General features: G+C 43.2%; 1 protein-coding gene and 1 long non-coding RNA gene across 9 annotated transcripts in view; one reads left to right on the top strand and one right to left on the bottom strand.

Moving 5' to 3' along the window:
* Positions 1 to 19,923, bottom strand: part of Gm40262 — a 56,407-nt gene that overhangs the window by 20,968 nt on the left and 15,516 nt on the right. The window lies entirely within an intron of this gene.
* Positions 5,028 to 19,923, top strand: part of Steap2 (six transmembrane epithelial antigen of prostate 2) — a 29,821-nt gene continuing 14,925 nt past the window's right edge. For 2 of the 8 annotated variants that reach the window (NM_001285471.1, NM_001285470.1), the window contains exons 1-2: positions 5,588 to 5,719; positions 16,622 to 17,143. In NM_001285471.1, the coding sequence (NP_001272400.1) occupies positions 16,655 to 17,143 (489 nt within the window). In that variant the 5' untranslated portion in view covers positions 5,588 to 5,719; positions 16,622 to 16,654. Of the gene's footprint in view, positions 5,298 to 5,350; positions 5,392 to 5,587; positions 6,075 to 16,259; positions 16,386 to 16,621; positions 17,144 to 19,923 lie in introns of those variants that run through there. The other 6 variants (XM_011240675.3, XM_030254844.1, NM_028734.5 and 3 more) reach the window with 6 other exon arrangements.

Genomic DNA, 19,923 nt, shown 5'->3' with positions numbered 1-19,923 from the left:
TGTTTGCGTTTTTATTTTTATGTAGAGTCTGTCTGATTATTATCAGAAAAACTCTGTAAGTGGATGCTGGTGTCTATGAATTCTACCCAGCTCATCGGGTGCTGGAAGCCCATGGAGTCAAGGTATTATGAGAGCCAAAGTCGTTTTAATTACTGTGCCCACAAGATCCATAAAACAAAACTGCCTCTAATCTGTAAACCTCTTGTGTAGTACAAACAATTTAAACTTATTCCCAACTAACTTACATATAAATGAGACTCAAACTATGGTTATTTTATTTGTCTTTGACAGTTACTGAGGGTCACCCTTAATCTACTCTTCTAACTACAGGCTTGGTTACCACCTCAGCAGTGTACCCCAGACATTCACTGTTTCTCCTGGCCATGTGCTCATGGCTCCTCTCCCCTCGTGGTGGCTTCCTCCCTCTCTTTTCCTCATCTCCCTCCTCCAACCAGGTCACACCAAACCCACCTACCTTTAATCCCTCCATTAATTGGCTGTAGCCAATTTTATTTAACCAATAGATTTAAATCAAGGAGCAAGGCTTGCACAACAAAAGCTTGTAAAAGTGAGAAGTCACTCCTAGGTCTAGACTTTCCGACTTATAGGATTTAGCATTACAATACATAGCAATAGACCAACCTCAAAACCCTTCCTTGCCCAAGGCCAGATACTTCCTGAGATCCTGGAGTCTATTGTTACAGAAGATAACAGGGCAGACGTTATCACTTTCTTAAACACTTATGTTTGACCCAACAGCACCAGAAGTGCCTGGTTACAAGTAAACAGGAGGCACCCCGGCAGGAAATACATCAAGATGTATGCTTCTCCTGATTGGATGTAGGTGGCAGCTACACAGGCAGGAACTATGTCAGAATACATGCTTGACTCTAATTGGACCTGTTGGGAAATTTAGAGCCTTATAGGTTTGTCTTTATAAGCATCTGCAAAGTGTGACTGTCGCCATTTCTGGGAAGCCCAGAATGGTCCTGGCCAGGGTTAATCATAAAATTGAGGTAGTGATTTTATTCTCAACTGGTGGGTTTGACAGTAGCTAGTTGCTATGGTCTTCTGCTCACTTCAAAACTCTGAAGAAACACAGTCTGACCTATTCCTTTTTGAACATTCAGAAAGACTTCTTCTACTGGAACATTCCAAAGATCTCTACACTAGGGCTCTGTTCAGTTTTTGGCTTCCTTATGTGACATGGGGCCTAGGTCAACATTTGGGGGTCTAAATATTTACTTTTCTAAGCATTGTTATAATTTAAATTCCTTTAAGTTATTCTATTTTCTGTGTATAAGTGTTTGCCTGCATATACGTCTGTGCATTGATTGGTGCCCAGATGCTCTGGAACTGGAGGTAGACAGATGTGAGCCACCCGTGGGTGTCGGGAACCTAATCTGGGTCCTTCTCAGGGGGATCAATTGCTCTTCCAGCAGAGACATCGCTATAGCTCATTGTTTATTTTTCTATTACCACAAAAGTAATTGAAAAGAATCCACAGAGGAGATGCATATTAGGAGAGAAATGTTAGATTAATGACAAAACCACTCAACCAAATTCTTCTGAGTAGCTGTGCTCTTTCCCATGCATGCTTTTTAATTGCATACATTCTAACATGTGTGCTCCTAATCTACTTAAACCAATATAAATAATAAAATCTGTTGCAGATTAGATGCTGAATTTGAGAGACAAACGTATATTCATATTTTCCATAAAAAATTAAATTTTCATACAGATAAATAGGATACTATCAGAAAAATAATTGTAAAGAATCTTGCTATTTTTAATGTGTATGTATCGGTGTTTTGCTTGCATGCATGTATATGTACCTCATACATACCTAGGAGGCCCAAAGAGGGTGCCAAATACCCTGGAACTGAAGCGGCTCACAGTTGTAAGGTATCACATGGGTTTTGGGATGTTGAACCTGTGTCCTCTGGGTGAGCAGTCATTGCTTTAAACTGCTGAGTCACCTCTCTAGCCCCATAAAAGTCATTTTTAATAAATTCACACTTTGGAATATATCTTAAAGAAATGTTCTTTTAACTTAATATCCCAAAAGTAAGGTATGTAAAGCTGTTAAAGCAGTATTACTCATAACAGAAAAGGAATTGGATTTTTTTTTTTTTTGAGACAAGTGTCACATTATGTACCATTGACTGTTCTAAAACTCTCTATGTAGACCAGGCTGGCCTTGCACTCACAAAGGTGTGCCTGCCTCTGCCTCCCAAGTTCTGAAAATAAAGGCATGTGCCTCCATGATGCCTGGCTGGAAAACTCATTTTCTTAAAGCTTTGTGTTAGACTACTATATATCATATTATGGAATACATAACCATTAATAATTTTCTCTCTCTCTGTGGTGGCACTTGCCTTTGATCCCAGCACTCTGGAAGAGTTCAAAGCCAGCCTGGTCTACATAGCACATCCCAGAACAGCAAAGGCTACACTGTGGGACAGGCTTAAAGTGGGCAGGGACTGAATTATGTTGATGAAAAGATGTTCATGAAATAATGTTAACTATGAACTATGTTTTGTACAGATGCACATTTGCTTTGTTTAATTGCTTTATAAGTGTTTTATATTCGGTCTTTGTTTTATTCAATTGTTCTATTAGTATGAAAAGACACCTTGACCACAGCACCTGTTATATAGGGAATCATTTAACTGAGCCTTGCTGACAGTTCAGAGGTTTAGTCTGAACATGGTGGGAAAAATGGTGTCATGAAGGCCAACATGAGTTGGAAGAGCTGAGAGTTCTACATCTGAATCAGCAGGCAGCACAGAGAAACACAGGGCCTAGTTTAATCATTTAAACCCCAAAGCCCACCTCCAGTGACACACTTCCTCCAACAAGGCCACACCCACTCCAAGACCACACCCCCTAATCCCTCCCAAGTAGTACCACTTCCTAATGACCAAGCATTCAGATATATGAGCCTAGGAGGGACTATTCTCATTCAAATCACCGATCTATTTCAGTTATCTTGAAATATATAAATATGCTTTCAAAAGTAAAAAGTAGGTAGGTTACTCAGTTTTATGTTTACTGAATTGTTTAATTTCACAAAAACAGAATTTCATACAAAAGTCATTCTATCAATATACACTGTTCACAAAGACTCTTTACTCTCAAAAAATCATCTTTGATCATCAGCAGTGTGGGCTAAGTGAATGTCTTTAGTGTAGATAGTCATAGAGCCTTGAGACATTAATGTACACAATGGCTCTCTAGAGTGAGGATACTGCCTATGATTTACCCAAAGTCTACTACATGTAACAGGCCTTGTGCACATTTTATTTGCACCTATTTAATAAAATGTCTTCACCCACAGTGATGGTTTGTAAATGCTTGGCCTAGGGAGTGGCTCTATCAGGGAGGTGTGGCCTTGTTGGAGTAGGTGTGTCACTGTGGGCATGGGCTTAAGACCCTCATCCTAGCTGCCTAGAAGTTCGTGTTCTGTCAGAAGCCTTCAGATGAAGATGTAGAACTCTCAGCTCCTCCTGCACCATGCCTGCCTAGATGCTCCCCTGCTCCCACCTTGATGATAATGGACTGAACCGCTGAACCTGAGAGCCAGCCCCAATTAAATGCTGTCCTTTATAAGTCTTGCCTTAGTCATGGTGTCTGTTCACAGCAGTAAAACCCTAACTAAGACACCCATCAAACAATAAATTTTGAAAGACTTGTAGTCACTCTGTGTCCTGCTTTGTTCAAGAGTGCCTGACACCCAGGACACAAAGCTCTTGGTGAATGAGAGCCAGAGAGCTCCAGGTGCTTAAAGTTCCTTTAGGCGCTATCATCTCAAAGTTATCCACTTGTATAATAACTTCAAAGGAGAAATTATGTTAACACCTCTAGGCCACTAGAGATTTATTTAATGAATTATTGCTGTGCTTCAGTGGAATAAATTACTTCAGGGAACTGAGGACACTTCTCAGAGAGTGCTTCATGACCTGGAAAAAAGGCTTGCGAAATCAACTTTATATACTTTGAAACTGTAACTGGAAATCACTGGTAAAGATGGCCACCGGTTCATGAACTGGACCGGGAGCCATCTTTGGAGCACTTTGGGCCAGCCTGGCATTTTCCACCCATGGAGGATGTTTGCTTATTTTAACAGTTCAAGTATGAAAAGCAGATACTCCTTCTGGAAATTGTTGACTCATTCATTCTTTTGGGAGGCAAATGGTTTCGCATACTATTTTTTTTTTTAAATAAACAGAGTCCATGTCTCAACAGCTTTTAAAGATATTTTAAATGTACAACTTACCTGTTTTCTGTAATAACTTATGGCTTTGTACAACTGAGAATAAAAACGTGATAACCTTTGCTAGACCTTATGTAATGCTTTTGTTTATGTGATTGGAAAGCTACATCTTCTCACCAAATGCTAAGGACACAGCAGTTTCCTCCACTGGTCCTCCAAAAGTGTTAGAAATACCCTGCTGTTTTCACTATTTGACAGTAGTTGAAGTGAAACAATAAACACTGATATAAAATGTAAGGATTTTTTTTCTCCCCGTTACCAAAATGGAAAGTATTTCCCAGTTGTCAGTCTTTCCCCCTAATACATCACTAACAGCGGAGTTTGTGCCTAAACTTTAAACCTCAGCTGTATGTATTTGGGGGTGGGGAAGAGATGCTTTTCACAAGGATCAAACAAAGAATGTTTCCCAGGTTGAACTTGCAGAGGTTAATCTGTGTATGCCTTTCAAAGGGGAAAGTGCAGTGCCCTGAGGATCGATCTAAGACCCTCTTCTGCTTTTGTTCTGATTTGTCTAGTTAATAAACCACCAAGAAAGATAATTTTTAAACCTAATTTGCTGAAATGAGAATTTACTAACGTCTGAGGGTGGGGGAAGTAAATTTGACAATTTTCGACAAATTGGTTTTATATTAAAAAAAAATCTCCACTGACACTTTTGACTAAAAAGGTAAATAAAAGATCCCCATCTACTTGTTAATCCAAAATCGGGGGGGGGGGGGATTAGAGAAAGCAAGGTGCCCTTACACAGCTCAGCGAACCCTGGATGCTCCAAGGCCACTGCAGCTCTCCGCAGGCACGCTGGTCTCCTGACTCGGCTTCACCTTCCAGTCCGCACAGAGCTCGGGGGCACCGGCGACAGGGAAGGTCAGAGTCCACAGACTAACCCCTACAGCCCACGGCTGAGAAGGGCCTCCAGTCCCAGGGAGTTTTAAAATGCGGTTCGTGGAAGGGCATTTCTGATCATTCCCTTTCAAGGACATGATGCAGCCGAAAGGGAGAAAAAAAGCGCACTTTCTTCGAGGTTTGTGTGGAACAGAGTAGGGAGAAGGGGGGTGGACAGGGAGGAGGGCACTAATCAAAGCCAAGTCCGGGGCGGCGTGGCGAGCGTCTCGGAGGTAGTGGAGTGTAAACGCGGGCGGGATCCACGTAGGGCTGCTCCCACGGGGGGTCTCCGCAAGATCGCGCGCAGGCGTGGGGACCGCGGCCGGGTGGGTCCCCACGCACTCTGCCCCGACCGACCCGCGCCCCCCTGCGCGTCACCGCCAGCCCTGCCTCCGCGCGCCTCCTCCTGCTCCACCTCCCCGGCGCGGCGCGGTCCGGCTCGGGGGCAGGAGGAGCTTGGGCGGGAGGAGCACTCCGTAGGCCCGGGAGCTCGGCGGGCCCTCGGCGCGGGGGAGCCACGGCGCTGCGCTGCGAGCGTGGCTCGGAGAAGAGGGCGTGGAGGTGAGCCGGGTGGCCAGAGCGCCGAGGTGGCCGATCCGGGGTCGCCGAGCAGCGGGTGCTGTGCGGGAGCCGCATCTTTCCTCCCGGATTCCGGGGGGGGCTTGGAGCTGGCCAGGGGGCGAGTGGGAGGGGTGCTGGAGGGCGTCCGTCGCACGCATTCCGCCCCCTTATCCCCGTCGGTCTTCCCAGAGCTCTGGGAAGTCCTCGGGTCCGGGCCCAACAGAAAGGAGGCCAGGAGAGACCTTGTCCCAGGTCGGATGTGCCCGAAAGGGAAAGGACCCGCAGGTTACTTTTGCCAGCCACTTTGGATTGATGCGGCACTTTTCACTGTCGTACAGCACTGCTTGCCAAACAGGTAAATAATGCCTGCAGTGGCTTTGCTTATAAACCCGGTCATGTAATCCGGGTGTGCTCAGGCCATTTTGCGTTTAGAAGTAATTGGTCTGGTCTTTCAGTGTCCTTAATTACCTCTGCGTCCCGTGTTCAGCCTCAGCTGAAACTTGTTGAAAATTATGCCCTAAAAATCTTGTTCTGAAAATAACATAGGGAGATAAAGAGATTTTATTTTTCCTGTGGTCGGGGAGAATTCCATTTATTATCTTCACTATCCTGTGAAGCAGGATTGGTGTCAGTGTTTACTCTTCAGGCAGATTGTTTGTTTGTTTGTTTGTTTTTAAGTAGAAAAACTTATTCTGACCCACATTTAATTATCGCCCATCACTGTAGGTGAAATAAAATTCAGACTCCTGCCCCCACTTCAACCCTCAGTACTTGATTACCTAAAGCCCCAGTTAACCACCCCACTGCTTGCAACCTTCTTCTCTCTAGTCTACCCTACCACCACCCTTTTAATAGTTTTTTTAATTACTTATTTACTGAGTTGATGTTTTCTTTGACACTGTACTCACCCCCCCCCCTCCATCCCCCGCATCCTCAAGATAACCTATTTGGAAACGTAAGATAGGAAAACCAGAGTGTTTAGCTGCACCGGGGCAGCTATCAGGCTGCCTGGAGATGCTCCTGAGATGGTGGCATTCACTGCGGTTTCTGCCTCTCAGCTAGTCTGGGCGGGGTGGGCTGGCTGGGGCTGGGGCTGGGGGGCAGTTTCAGCAGTGATAAGTTAGCTAATTGTGAAAGATGGGAATGAGGAGCTTCATGAAATCACTCTTATTGTACTGGTACTATGGAAAATGCTCTTCTATTGAATGAGCATAATTGTACTTTAGCACTGGAACAGAGCACAGATAAAGGCAGAATTTTAAAATGATTACACATGATACAGAAAAAAGAGAAGGGTAAAGATGCAACGAAAGCTCAAAAGGCTAGGCCTGTGAGAAAAGAGGCAGGCAGAATATCTGGAGGTGCAGTTACTCTTTGCTCAGCCTGTAACTATGACTCTGAGGTAACCAAGACATTGACATAGACATAACATTGACACACCACTTAAATCCTCTGAGGCCTTTTGGGCCCACGGATCTTAACCATGGGAAAGAGAGATCTGGCCTAGAGCCTCATTACATTTTCTTTGGCCTTGGTGTTTATAAAAATGCATTTAGTGACAAAGAACATTCATTGCATACATAGTTGGTATGTGCCAGGCAGAGTGGATAGGAGTGTGTGTGTGTGTGTGTGTGTGTGTGTGTGTGTGTGTGTTTTGAGGATTTAAGTAAACAGTCCAAGAGCAAATAAGCACTTCTTTAAAACAACTCCCCGGGAACTTAACAGGGGCTGGAAGATGCTTGGTGAGTAGGCTGGAATCAATCACATCTGTAGGAGGCAGAGTCGGGTGGAAAAGAGATCTGTTTTTTCCACTTCTTGAAAAGAATTCTGGGGCTGGGCAGTAGGAAATATGGGGCCATCAGGATAAGGCTGGAGAGGTGAGCAGAAGCTGTCATATTTGGGACCTTTTGGGTCACAGTCAGGTATGAGAAGAAGCCGTTGACTTTTAAGGAAGAGAAATATTTTATGCCATTTGTGTTTTAAGGGGACCACAGCTCTTAGGTAGAGAGTGGGTATAGGTAAAAAGTGAAGAGAGACTGAAAGGTAAAGATAAGATACTGGCAAGCGAGGCATGACGATATTGCCCTTCAGGTGCCAGGTCCTGAGGCTGGGGCACTTGAGCCCAGGAGTTTGAGACCAGCCTCAACAGCACAGGGGACCTCATCTCAGAGTTGGGGAGGGGGAGGACTGGGGGTGAAGGTTTGATGTGAGAACAGATAAGAGCACCTGGGCTAGTTGGGTGTGCTGGTGTCCTCAGAGAAGGCATAAGAGGTACTTTAAAGGGCTGAGTTTGATGGCACCCACCTTTGATCTCAGCAGAGGCAGGCAGATCTCTATGAGGCAAGGCCAGCCTGGTCTACATAGCAAGTCCCAGACCAGCGAGAGCTACAAGACACTATGAAACCAAAGAACAGGGGTTTCCTGGTGAGGGCAAACAAAGCATAGAGATTGAATCCCCACTGCAGAGTCATCGCTTGAGCACCCGATAGGGAGTGGTGAAGCTGGGATACTGCAGGTAGAGTTGAGTTTTGAACCTGTTAGGTTTGAGATGTCATGAGAAAGGCTATGATCCGATGCCTTTAGAAGGCAGAAAGGGTGGTCTCCAGGGGAGACTGGGAAGATGGGTGGCTTTTGATGGGTGAAGGCGGCTATCGTGGATGTATGAGATTAGTAAACATGTTTGTCTGGTTTTTCATTAGCATTCTGCAGAGAGCTGAGTGGAGATACAGAGAAAATGGGTAGCTGGGTTCTTCTAGAGTTTTACTAAGTGTATGTGGTGGCAAGTAAGAATCTTTTCAATGAAATTACTCTCAGTGTCCACAGGCTGGGTTTAAAGAGAATCCAGGAATGGAATGAGAGATCCATAAACAAAAGTTGTTTTGCCTCTTAGACATCACTGTGAAGGTTTAAGCTGAGGTTATCAGGAAGGTACTGGATGTGCCCAGAAAGTGAATGCCTGGAGGCAGAGATTCGTTGCTTTTGATGAACAAATCATGAAAACAAGAGACCCCGAGGTTAAGATGCTTAACGCTACCAGGCAGAAGTGGTACCTGTAATCCCAGCACTTGGGAGGCAGAGGTAGTCAGCTCTCTGAGTTTGAGGCTGCCCAGGTCTACAGAGCAAGTTCCAGGACAGCCAAGGCTACACAGGGAAACCCTGGCTCCAAAAAAAAGGTTTATCTCCTGGAATGGTGAAGTCTTGAGATTGTTGACACGTGCTGAGGGACAGAGAACAACATCTCCAGTGAAAAGGGATAATCTAGAAGTCAGTAGAGAGCAGAGAGGCTATAGGGAGAGGTTGTTAGAGTTTCAGAGTACGTTAAGGAGGTTTGGATATGAGCTTGTGAAGAATACAGTAACCTGCCTCATGGCTCTGCAGGATTTGATTTGCTCGATAGCAGTCATCAGATTGTGAAAGTCATGAGAATCTCTGAGGATAGCTCTTTTCTGAATTGCGGTCATCCAACAACTGATGTCCTAGATGTTTCCATGCAATATAAATTAGGCTCTGTTTTTTTTTTTTCTTCTTTTTTCTTTTTCCAAAATCAATTTAGCCCAACTGCTGCCAATGTGCTAGAGGAATGTCAAGGAATCCTAAACTGAAAAAAAATAATCTTAGGGGCTATCTTAGTCACTGCTGTATTGCTGTGAGGAGTCATCGTGGCCAAGGCAACTCTTAAAAAAAGAAAGCATGTAATTGGGGGCTTGCTTACAGTTTCAGAGCTTTGTCCATTATTATCATGGCAGGAAGCACTGTGACACACAGGCAGATATGGTGCTGGAGAAGGAGCTGAGAGTTCTACATCCTGATATTTAGGCACAGAGAGACTGGGCCTGGCATGGGCTTTTGAAACCTCAAAGCCCATGCCTAGTGACACACTTCCTCAGCAAGGCTACACCTATAGGAGCCTTTGGGGGTTATCCTTAGTCAAACTAACACAAGGGCTGTGCAGCTTACAGTAATTGCATTGTTGTATAGTGGCAATATTCTCCGTCAAATATTAGCTGCCATAGGTCAAGTTAAATAGCCATAGGGACTTTGAATCTCAAGGAGCCTGTATGCTACTTAAAATATACTTTTAACGGGAACTCCTGTGCTTGGTGTTAAATCTGAGGTGATAATGCAATATCTTATGCTGCTTCAAGACTTCAAAAGAACATTTTAGCATTTGGAGACGATCATAGGAATCAAGCAGAGGCAGGCTGACAATCAAGATGGTTTCGGAAGCTTACACTAGTCCATTTACCTCCGCAGCACAAAAATAATAAAACTCACCATAAATGGAATAATTTTATCAATTATTTAATCTATATTGCATATATTAATTAATATTTTATATTAAATACAAACTTAGAGAAGATCAAGAATGTTTTACTAAAGTGGCCCTTGGACTAGCACTTTGGCCATCATCTGGAGCTTGTTAGTAAGACAGAAGTCAGAGTCACCCCAGCTCTCAATAATCTCAGGTTATATTCCAGGAGAATCCCAGCCCTGGTGCTCACATTTGCAATTAAAGCTTGCCAGGATCTCCACTTACAGACTGGGTTTGCTCAGACAAGAGAACTTTGGAGCCAGTAGAACGGAGGAAAACGGCACCCCCTCCTGGGAGAGCGAAGGGTTAATATCCCCAGAACACTTGGAATTTTGAGTGTTATGAAACAGGAACTCAGTGTCCTCCTGTGTGGTGTGATGACACATTTTAAGGAATGGCATCGCTTTTCCCAGAAAAGTGAAGGAAGGATGTTGCAGATCAGTAAGTGGGCTTTCTGATACTGCTTCTGAGTCAGGGAGAGGAATGGACTAAATGCATGCACACGTGCTTCACCTTCAGTCACTAAGGGCAACAGTTGTCCTCTGGGTAGTTATTTTTCACTGCTGGGAAGAACAATGTGAAAATAGACATAAATATGAATCAGCTAAATCTGCAGTCTCTGAACAGCAAAATAAATATTAAATTGAATCCTGACCTTCGAGAAGTGTTTTTGGACTTGTCTACCTATTCTTCGAACCTCGTGATCTCCTATAAAATTTCTGATACCCACACTGAACCCTTGGCTGATAAAATCAGAATGGAGGAACAGGTGGCCAGGGATCATTACTTTTAAATCTCTCTAGGTCGTTCAGTGGAGCTACAGTTGAAAATGACTACCTTGAGGCAGTTTTGAGACTTTCTAGCCACCAGTGGGGACCTCCCCACTGCAGATCTATTATGCAACCAAGCTCAGACAGACATGCAGAAAGAAATGTTATATTAACTCGTTGGTGGTTTTTTTCAGGCATTGAGGGATGCAGGACCTTTTTAAAAAGGGAGAGTTTGCAATTAGACAGTTTTCTTACATTGAGTGGCATTAGCTTTGTAACGTGGTGCCTTTACAGAAAGCTACTCATTTGTATATTAAAAATGGAGAAAGTGTTTGTGTAAATCACACCTCAGTCAAGTTGAATTTTTAAAAGTTCTGTGTATGTTGCGTCATTCATAATTTCATTGACTGGATAACCAGGAAGTCGGCGCCTGTTTTGTGTCACTGGAGAGTCAGCGCCTGGTTGAATGCTTGTTTGGAAAGTCATGGGGATTTATGAGTCCTTGTGTTCAGTGTTGGACGGATGCCTAAACTGATAATCACCCACCCAGAACACCTGAGGTTCTTAGTTGAGGAAACACTAGGGAGATGTTTTTGCCTTATTGAAAAGTATCTAAGGACAGAGTAGATGGCTGAGGTGATAAAGAGCTTGATGAGGTCCTCTGTTTTGTCCCCAGAACCCTTGTAGAGAGCCTATAATCCCAGCACTTCATAGGCTGAGACAGGGGGATGGGGCTATGAGACCCCCAGCTCAAAAAATGAAGTGGAAACTGATTGAAATAGGCACTCCGTGTTGACCTTTGACCTCCACATGCACAGGCACATACCCACAGGTGCTCCCTCACACATATGCACACACCTAAAATTATTATCTGAAATCTTTGAGAAAAATATTTTAACTAACTTTCTGGGATTATTAGATCCAATCAAAAAAATTTTTTTTTACATCTTTTTAGTTGAAAATGTTCCTAAAAGTAACTGAACTATTTCTTTGCCCCCACCTCTCTCCCCCACCCCCACCCCTACCCCCACCCCGCCCCCCATTTGAACAGGGTCTCATGAACCCAGGCCAGCCTTGAATTCTTGAATTCACAGAGATGAGCCTGTTTCTCCTTCTGGAGTTTAATGTTGTCCTTCATCCCTGGTCCTTGATCTTCCTGACTCCACCTGCCAAGTGGTGGGATTACTGTTGTTTGCCTCTGTGCCCAGCTTCTGTATTAGTATTTGCAATACAGTGAGCATAAAATGTTGTTTGAGTGACTCAGGATCGAAGAATGTATGTTGATCATATCTCCATCGCAGTTAGTTATTGAATACATATTGAACCTAAGAAATACATTGGAAATCTCAAACAGCCACGGAGTAACTCCACTGTGTTAGGAAATCACACATGCCTTGCCTTTGGGGTTTTCTGAAGGGTTTAAAAGTTTTCAAAATCTCTAAACAAAACAAAACACATATACCCATAGAAATCTGTTCTTGCCCTACATGAGCAGTTGGCTTTTGCTTGTTTATTTAAATGTCAAGAAGATTTAGGGACTGTCTTAGCACAAGCCAAAAGTTGTAATGTTTAAAGTCATCCTCTAGTTAGAGAGGTTAAGATATCTGGCATTCCGTTTCTGGAATGTGCCTCCTGGCTTTGGAGTATGACTAAGCAGTTAACTGTGGATTAGGGGTGGGGGCTGGGAGGGGGGGCTGACTCCAGGGTCTAGGGAAAGGCCTTTCCTCCTAACAGCTACTGGGGCTCTTCCACTTGGAGCCTCCTACTGGCTATGGAAATTATAGCCCTAAAGCTTGGCAGTTTTACAAACCAATCAAAGAGACAAGGGCTGCTTAAGATTGCCAACAGAGACAACTGTTATCACTACCCTTTCCTGAACAAAGGACATTGGTTATATAAAAGTAGGGACGAGACACAGGAGTTAGCATACCTGAGACCATGGGAAGCCATATTCACGCTGAGACATCCCTGGTTTAAACTAGATTGCACTTGTGGCACACTCATCAACATGGTGCAGAAGCCACACGTGAATTGGGAGTCGTTGGTAAATACAAATTTATTATCTTTTGCACATATGACACACAGGGCCTGGAGAGATGGCTCAGGCGTCAAGAGCACTGGCTGTTCTTCCACAGGTCCTGGGTTCAATTCCAACATACACATCGTGGCTTACAACCAGATAAAACTCTAGTCCCATGGGAGCCAATGCCTTCTGGTGTATAAGACTTACATGCAGACAAAACACCCATATACATAAAATAAATAAACCTTTTTTAAAAACTGAAAAACATATACAAAAACAGCACATGCACAGAGAGTGAGAGAGAGAGAGACAGAGAGAGAGAGACAGAGAAACAGAGGCTATCCAATTCAAGTAAGGGAGCATGCATCATGCAATGTTCCCTCCTGGCTTTCTAAGGTATATTCTGACCATATACTTTAGTTTTTTATTATAAGTACATCCAGTCACTCCCCAATGAGTGATTTTCTCCTGTGTAAGCGTGGTGCCTTCCTTTGCTTTTTATCTCTGTGCACAGAGCACACAGTGGCCGGATACACTCAGAGTGAGCCACTGTAGAGCAGAGCTACCTTGAGACTATAATTGCATCATCCCTTGTCAACTGAGATGTGTAAATCCTGTATTTTTTTGTGTCTTTTTTGGCCTAATTGAATAAATGTCATCAAGAGCTCTTGTATCCACTTGTAAGACAGTCAGGGAAAGACTCAGAGTATAGGATAAACAACTTATGAATGATGTTGATGCTGCCTCAGCATCAGATATTATCCATTATGGGAGATGGGTTGCTCTTGGGTCCAAATGTGGCTGAGCCCAGTGGGATATGAGCACACTCTTTGGCCCTTTTTCTTTTCTTCTCTCTAAAAACCAAATGTGCCTTCAAGGTGGCCACAGAATCTCAGAAGAGGAATAATATATATTGCTCACCCACCTGAGGATTTAAGATAATACTGTGAGTAAAAATACTGTATGAGCTATGAGATTACACACAAAAGTATGGTGTATGGTTTCAGCAATAAATGTTTTATATCTTAGATCCATGAAAGGTCTCTGGGGCTGGCAAGGCAGCGAATTGGCTAAGTGCTTGCTGTGTAACTCTAGTGACCTGAGTTTGATCCCCTAAGCAAACAGTATAAACAAAAAACTTCAATCTCCACAAAGTCATCCCTAGACCAACACACACACACACACTAGGTAATAAAATTAAAATCTCTCTCTGATACTTCAATCAATCTTAGAAGGGGGGAACAAAACACCAATGGAAAGAGTTACAGAGACAAAGTATGGAGTAGAGACTGAAGAAATGACCATCCAGAGACTGACTCACCTGGGGATCCATCCCATAAACAACCACCAAACCCAGACACTGTTGTGGATGCCAACAAGAGCTTGCTAACAGGAGTCTGATATAGCTGTCTCCTGAGAAGCTCTGCCAGTGCCTGACAAATAAAGAACTGGATGCACACAGTCATCCATGGGACTGAGCACCGGGTCCTCAATGAAGGAGCTAGAGAAAGTACCCAAGGAGCTGAAGGGGTTTGCAGCCCAATAGGAGGAACAACAATATGAACTAACCAGTACCCCAGAGCTCCCTGGGACTAAACCACCAACCAAAGAGTACACATGGTGGGACTCATGGCTCCAGCTGCATATGCAGCAGAAGATGGCCTAGTCAGACATCAATGGGGGGAGAGGCCCTTTGTCCTATGAAGGCTCTATGACTCAGTGTAGGGGAATGCCAAGGCCAGGAAGCGGGAGTGGATGGGTTGGTGAGCAGGGAGAGGGGATAGGGGGAGGGTGTTTTTCAGAGGGGAAACCAGGAAAGGGGTTAACAATTAAAAATGAAAATAAAGAAAATATCCAATTAAAAGAAAAAAGAAAAATTATCTCTCTGAGCGTGCACATCTCTGTCTCTCTCTGTGTGACTGTCTGCCTGTCTATCTGTCTTTCTCTCTCTTACACACACACACACACACACACACACACAGAGAGAGAGAGAGAGAGAGAGAGAGAGAGAGAGAGAGAGAGAGACTATATGAAACAGTCTCATTTATTAGGCTAATTTTTATTCCTAGCCACACTACACTGTTAGGGTCCAGTTAGAACTTGCCATTAGGAATACTATGTGATTAAGGTCCAAGCATGTTTATACAAGTGTTACCCATTAATAGATATAAAAGTTGTGGCTTTCTGAGAGGTGCCATTGTTAGGTTCTAAGGTATTTATATACTTCTCCACACTCTGGTTTAGAACCGTCTAAACTTTTTTTTTTTTTTAAGAGGCAGATAATTTATTAACTTTTCATGTTTTTAGTTGGAAAAGGCCTTATTATCATGATTATTAGATTAAATGTTTTGTAGTTCTTCCATGAGAGATGCTGTAGTGTATACTGAATAGCTCAGTACTGGTGGGAATGCCTGGCTTTTCTGAGTGAATCCAGTAGCACTTTTCCTCCTTAGGTGATGTGAATAAGAGAAGGAGATGGTAAGTTGTTCACCCTTCATTTGGAGATGGAATGAGTGTTGGTTTCATTCGGTGCCTTTAACTGCAGATTCACAGGGTAGTCAGCACTACACTGATGTGATGTGTACTGTGAGGTTGGCTTTGTAGGAACAGGTTGCCAAGGACTACCTGAGAGCCCAGAACTGCACCGAGGGAGAGTGGATAATTACACTTCCTGACTTGAAAGGCGTGAAACAGACGTGTAATAGGTGTAAAGGTGGTGCATTTTCTCCCTTCACGGAATCAAAATTAGACATTAAGATCACTAAGTAATGCTGAAAATCAGTGAAATAGCCAAAGATTGCCACCATTTTAAATAGAGGACCTATGTTATGGGATACAGGGAGAATGATAAACTGTCTGTGGTGGTCAGCTGACTCTTTACTAGGTTGTTGTTTTTCTCTTTTTATTTTATTTTATATTATTTTATGACACAGGGTCTGTGTAACCCTGAATGGCTTTGGAACTCACTACATAGACCTGACTGGCCTCATACTCTTGTAGATCTACCTGCCTCTGCCTCCTGAGTGCTGGCATTAAAAGTTTGTGCCACCATGGCTGGCTCTTACTAGATTTTGATACCTGCTTTTCTTTAATATTGTTTAAATAGTGGCATTAATTTTATTGTTGGCTGTTTTATCTTAGCCTCCTTTAAAATCTGTAGTTAATCAGGTATATATGAGATAGCTCACAGATTCTACCCCCAGATGATTGTCTAGTTTGGGTTGTATTGCATGGAAATTTGTTTTTATGGGTTTTCTTTTCTCTCTCTCTCTCTCCCCTCTCCCTCTCTCCCTCTCCCCACCCCCCTCTCTCGGGATCAAGGTCCTTTTCTCTGCTTCTGATGTCATTTCTGATTTGCCACCTGATGTGTTGATCGCATGCTTGCTAGAGCTGATTTTGACAAACATTCTGAGTGAAATTCCTTCTTTGCCCTAGGCCTTCCTCGCTACACATAGGCAATTCCACTGTCCAGCAGCATCTGCCGTGCTCTTATAGAAATGCAGCCTCCAGAGCCTCCCTGCAGGCCCTCTGAGTGAGAAGCTACAACTTAAGATCCCCCAGGTATTTGTATGTGCCCCATTTAGCTGACCGATCACCTTTCTGTTTATTGTTCTATTTCTGAGATCTGCTCTAGCATACAAATTGTGCTTGCTATGTTCGGGCTACATAGCATGTCGAAATATTTTGTCTTTAGAGATGTAGAACATAATTACAGTGTCTAGAAGTGGGGTTTTGTTTTGTTTTTTGTTTTTGTTTTTTTATTTTTTGATGAACATTTTTCTCTCTCTCTCTTCTAGGTCATTCCTGGTGCTCTTAGACGAGTCTCTACCATGGAATCCATCTCTATGATGGGAAGCCCTAAGAGCCTGGAGACGTTTTTGCCTAATGGCATAAATGGTATCAAAGACGCAAGGCAGGTCACCGTGGGGGTGATAGGAAGTGGGGATTTTGCCAAGTCTCTGACCATTCGGCTTATTAGATGTGGCTACCACGTGGTCATAGGAAGCAGAAATCCCAAGTTTGCATCAGAATTTTTTCCTCACGTGGTAGACGTCACCCACCATGAAGATGCTTTAACAAAAACAAATATAATATTCGTGGCTATCCATAGAGAACATTACACCTCCTTGTGGGACCTGAGACATCTGCTTGTGGGCAAAATCCTCATTGATGTGAGCAACAACATGAGAGTAAACCAGTACCCAGAATCCAATGCAGAGTACCTGGCTTCATTATTCCCGGACTCCTTGATTGTCAAAGGATTTAATGTGATCTCAGCTTGGGCACTTCAGCTAGGTCCCAAGGATGCCAGCCGCCAGGTATGCAGCCTTTGATTTTATTCTTTGGTATTTTATAGTCAAGTAAATCAAGTTCTAAGGCATTTTAGTGATGGTTTGAAAACTATGAGAGATCACATGAGGACTACATTCTAACCTTGTAAATGTGTACCTCTCTTCGCAAAAATGATGCAGAAAACTTGATAAAATGACATCGATTTTTCTGTAATAGCCAGTTAGTTAAAGAAAGGGTGATTTAGCTGATGTGTCCTCTGATGCATTACATTAATCCTCCAGAATTTCTAAAGAGTATAGCAAGTGTTCTTATTACGCACCACCCCCTTCCTTTCTTCCTCTCCCTCCCTGCCTTTTTGTGGATACTTGGTAAAACAGCATTCTATCTCTGAAGGGAAAAGGACTTCATATAACCCTTAGGAACCTTCGAGAATGGCCTTTGTATTTTTCATGGATTAAGATTTTATAACATATCAAGTGTAAAGTCTGTTAAGCCAGACTTTAAGCTTCGGGGAAGGAGGGCAGAGGTAGAGTGGATTTCTCCGCTTCGCTCTCAGCATGCAAGTCTAGCTCAGTTTGTGATGACGCAGACAGCAGGCTCTGTTAATGCTTCTGGAATAAAAGCATCTATAAGAAGACACATGGGTAAGGCACTTTAGAAGTCCTCTGGACATGTACTTAGGCATTCCATCTCAGGGTTGCGGTAAAAGGACCTTCTCATTTTTGTTCATAGAGACAGTTAATTGTGGGGCTGGAGAAATGGCTCAGCACTTAAGAGTGCATACTGTTCTTACAGAAGACAGGAGTTTGGTTCTCAGCACCCATACTGGGTAGCTTACAACCACCTGTAACTCCAACTCCAGGCCTCTGAGGGCACCTGACTCGTGTACACAAACCACATACAATAAACCTTTTAAACAGACAGTTAATTGCATTCATTACACAGTAAATGTATTACCATTTTATGCTATGTATTGTGGTCATGAAGTCTATATTGAGTACTTTCTATCACTGAGACTCAAGTGCCTCAAGGGAGATGGATATACTTTGCCCACCGCTTCAGGGGGTTCAGTCCATCATGGTGTGGGAGAATAGTGGAGTGTTGCCATTCATGTCAAAGAGGGAAGAAAACAGAAAGGGCAAAGCCACCCTTCTGCTGCCTTTTTCCGTTCTCTTCATTTATTCAGTCCAGGACCTCAGCCCCCGGGGATGGTGTGCCTGGCTTCAGGGGGAGTCTTTCCTCTCCGTTTAATCTTTGCTGGAATCTGTGCCTCTCAGACACACACTGCAGCGTGCCTCTTCTTCCCTTAGGTGACTTCAGATTCAGTCACATTGACAAGATCAGCCATCACACTGACTATCCACTATCAAGCCTCTCTGTTTCTCCTTGTCTCCTTGCTTCCAGTGTTGAGAATTGTCCACGATGGCCTTAAACTGTTGCAGTCTCATCCCTCAGCCACCAAAACACTGGGGTTATAGGCATAAGCTATCATCCCTGGCTCAAGTATTTGAAACAGTCCGTGATTCCTCCAAGGTTTCGCTGATCAGACCCAACAAGCTAGGGCTAAGCAAGTGCTCGAATACAAGCCAGACTCTAGCTTCTAGAGACTGTCATTTCTTTTCTTTTCTTTTCTTTTTTTTTAACATATCCTGTAATGTTTGGCAAATTCAAACCAGAGCCTATCAGACAAAGTTAACATAATCACTTGCTCATATTCATGGTCATTTTAATTTTTAACTGAATGAAAAAAAAAAAACCCTTGTGGAACAGTGATTAAATTCAAATTCAGAATGAGCTACACCACAAGAACCATGTAATTGGTACTTCACAATGCCTGTGCCCTTAGCTGTGCATGTTTCACTTGTAGATCTAGATTATTAAAATATGTCCTCATTTATAGAATTTTCTCCAAATGAGAAACCAGGGTTTGCTCCACCATTCCACACCTGCAGTAAATCAAGGTGAATGCTTCCTTTATCTCTTTGCTATAAAAGAATCCCCATTTTAGAAATACGTATTTGTTCATCTCTCATCAGGCTACTATCAGCTGAGATTTAAAACCTGAAAGCTGAGTTCTGTATTGTCACCCTTGTGTGAATCAGCAGAGCATGCAAATACTTCAGTGTGGTCTCTTTCAGAGTCTGGGTACACATGTCTTCAGGGATATATTTGGAAATTTGTTTTTCTCATACATTACTAGAGACTTTATACCAATATGTTTTTTACATGAATGAGATCGTCAACCTGTCTACAGCAGTAGCTCACTCCAGCCTTGAACTTGGGGCTCAACAGATCTTCACTGAATTTTCAACTATGTTACAGTATCAGCGAGGTTTTGAGCTTCCTCGCCCTACCTATCACATCATTAGAGTTCCTGTAGAGATGATATGCTTAGTCTTAGAAATGGCAGTTCCCATTGTGTTTAAATTAAGCCTATAAAAATCATTGTTTTACTTGTGAGAAATATAATTATCAAAAATAATGAGAAAATGTTCTGTGTTCACTAATGAAATAGTGTGCCTGGAATTGTAGAAGTGTTTTACAGATACTTAATGACTTGGCCTCTGACTCTAAGATTTACAGGGAGCTTGGCATCGTGACACAATTTGCACATTTTACTTGCAAAGGTCACTGCCTAGAGGCTGTTCATCTACACTCTTGCTGGATAAGGAGCAAAGGGTTTTCCACCATTCTGCTAGGCAGAATCTCCACATTCCTAGACTTAAAAGCTGTCCAGGGAAGGAAGCAAGGGGATCCAGCCTCACCCTAAGAAAGCTGGGTTGGGGGATGGCAACCCCATAGGAAG

This window comes from Mus musculus, chromosome 5, assembly GCF_000001635.26.
Source record: "Mus musculus strain C57BL/6J chromosome 5, GRCm38.p6 C57BL/6J".
In the NCBI taxonomy this organism is placed as follows: Eukaryota; Metazoa; Chordata; class Mammalia; order Rodentia; family Muridae; genus Mus; species Mus musculus.
The sequence above is the reverse complement of the archived record's forward strand: the minus strand, read 5'-3'. Positions and strand labels throughout refer to the sequence as shown.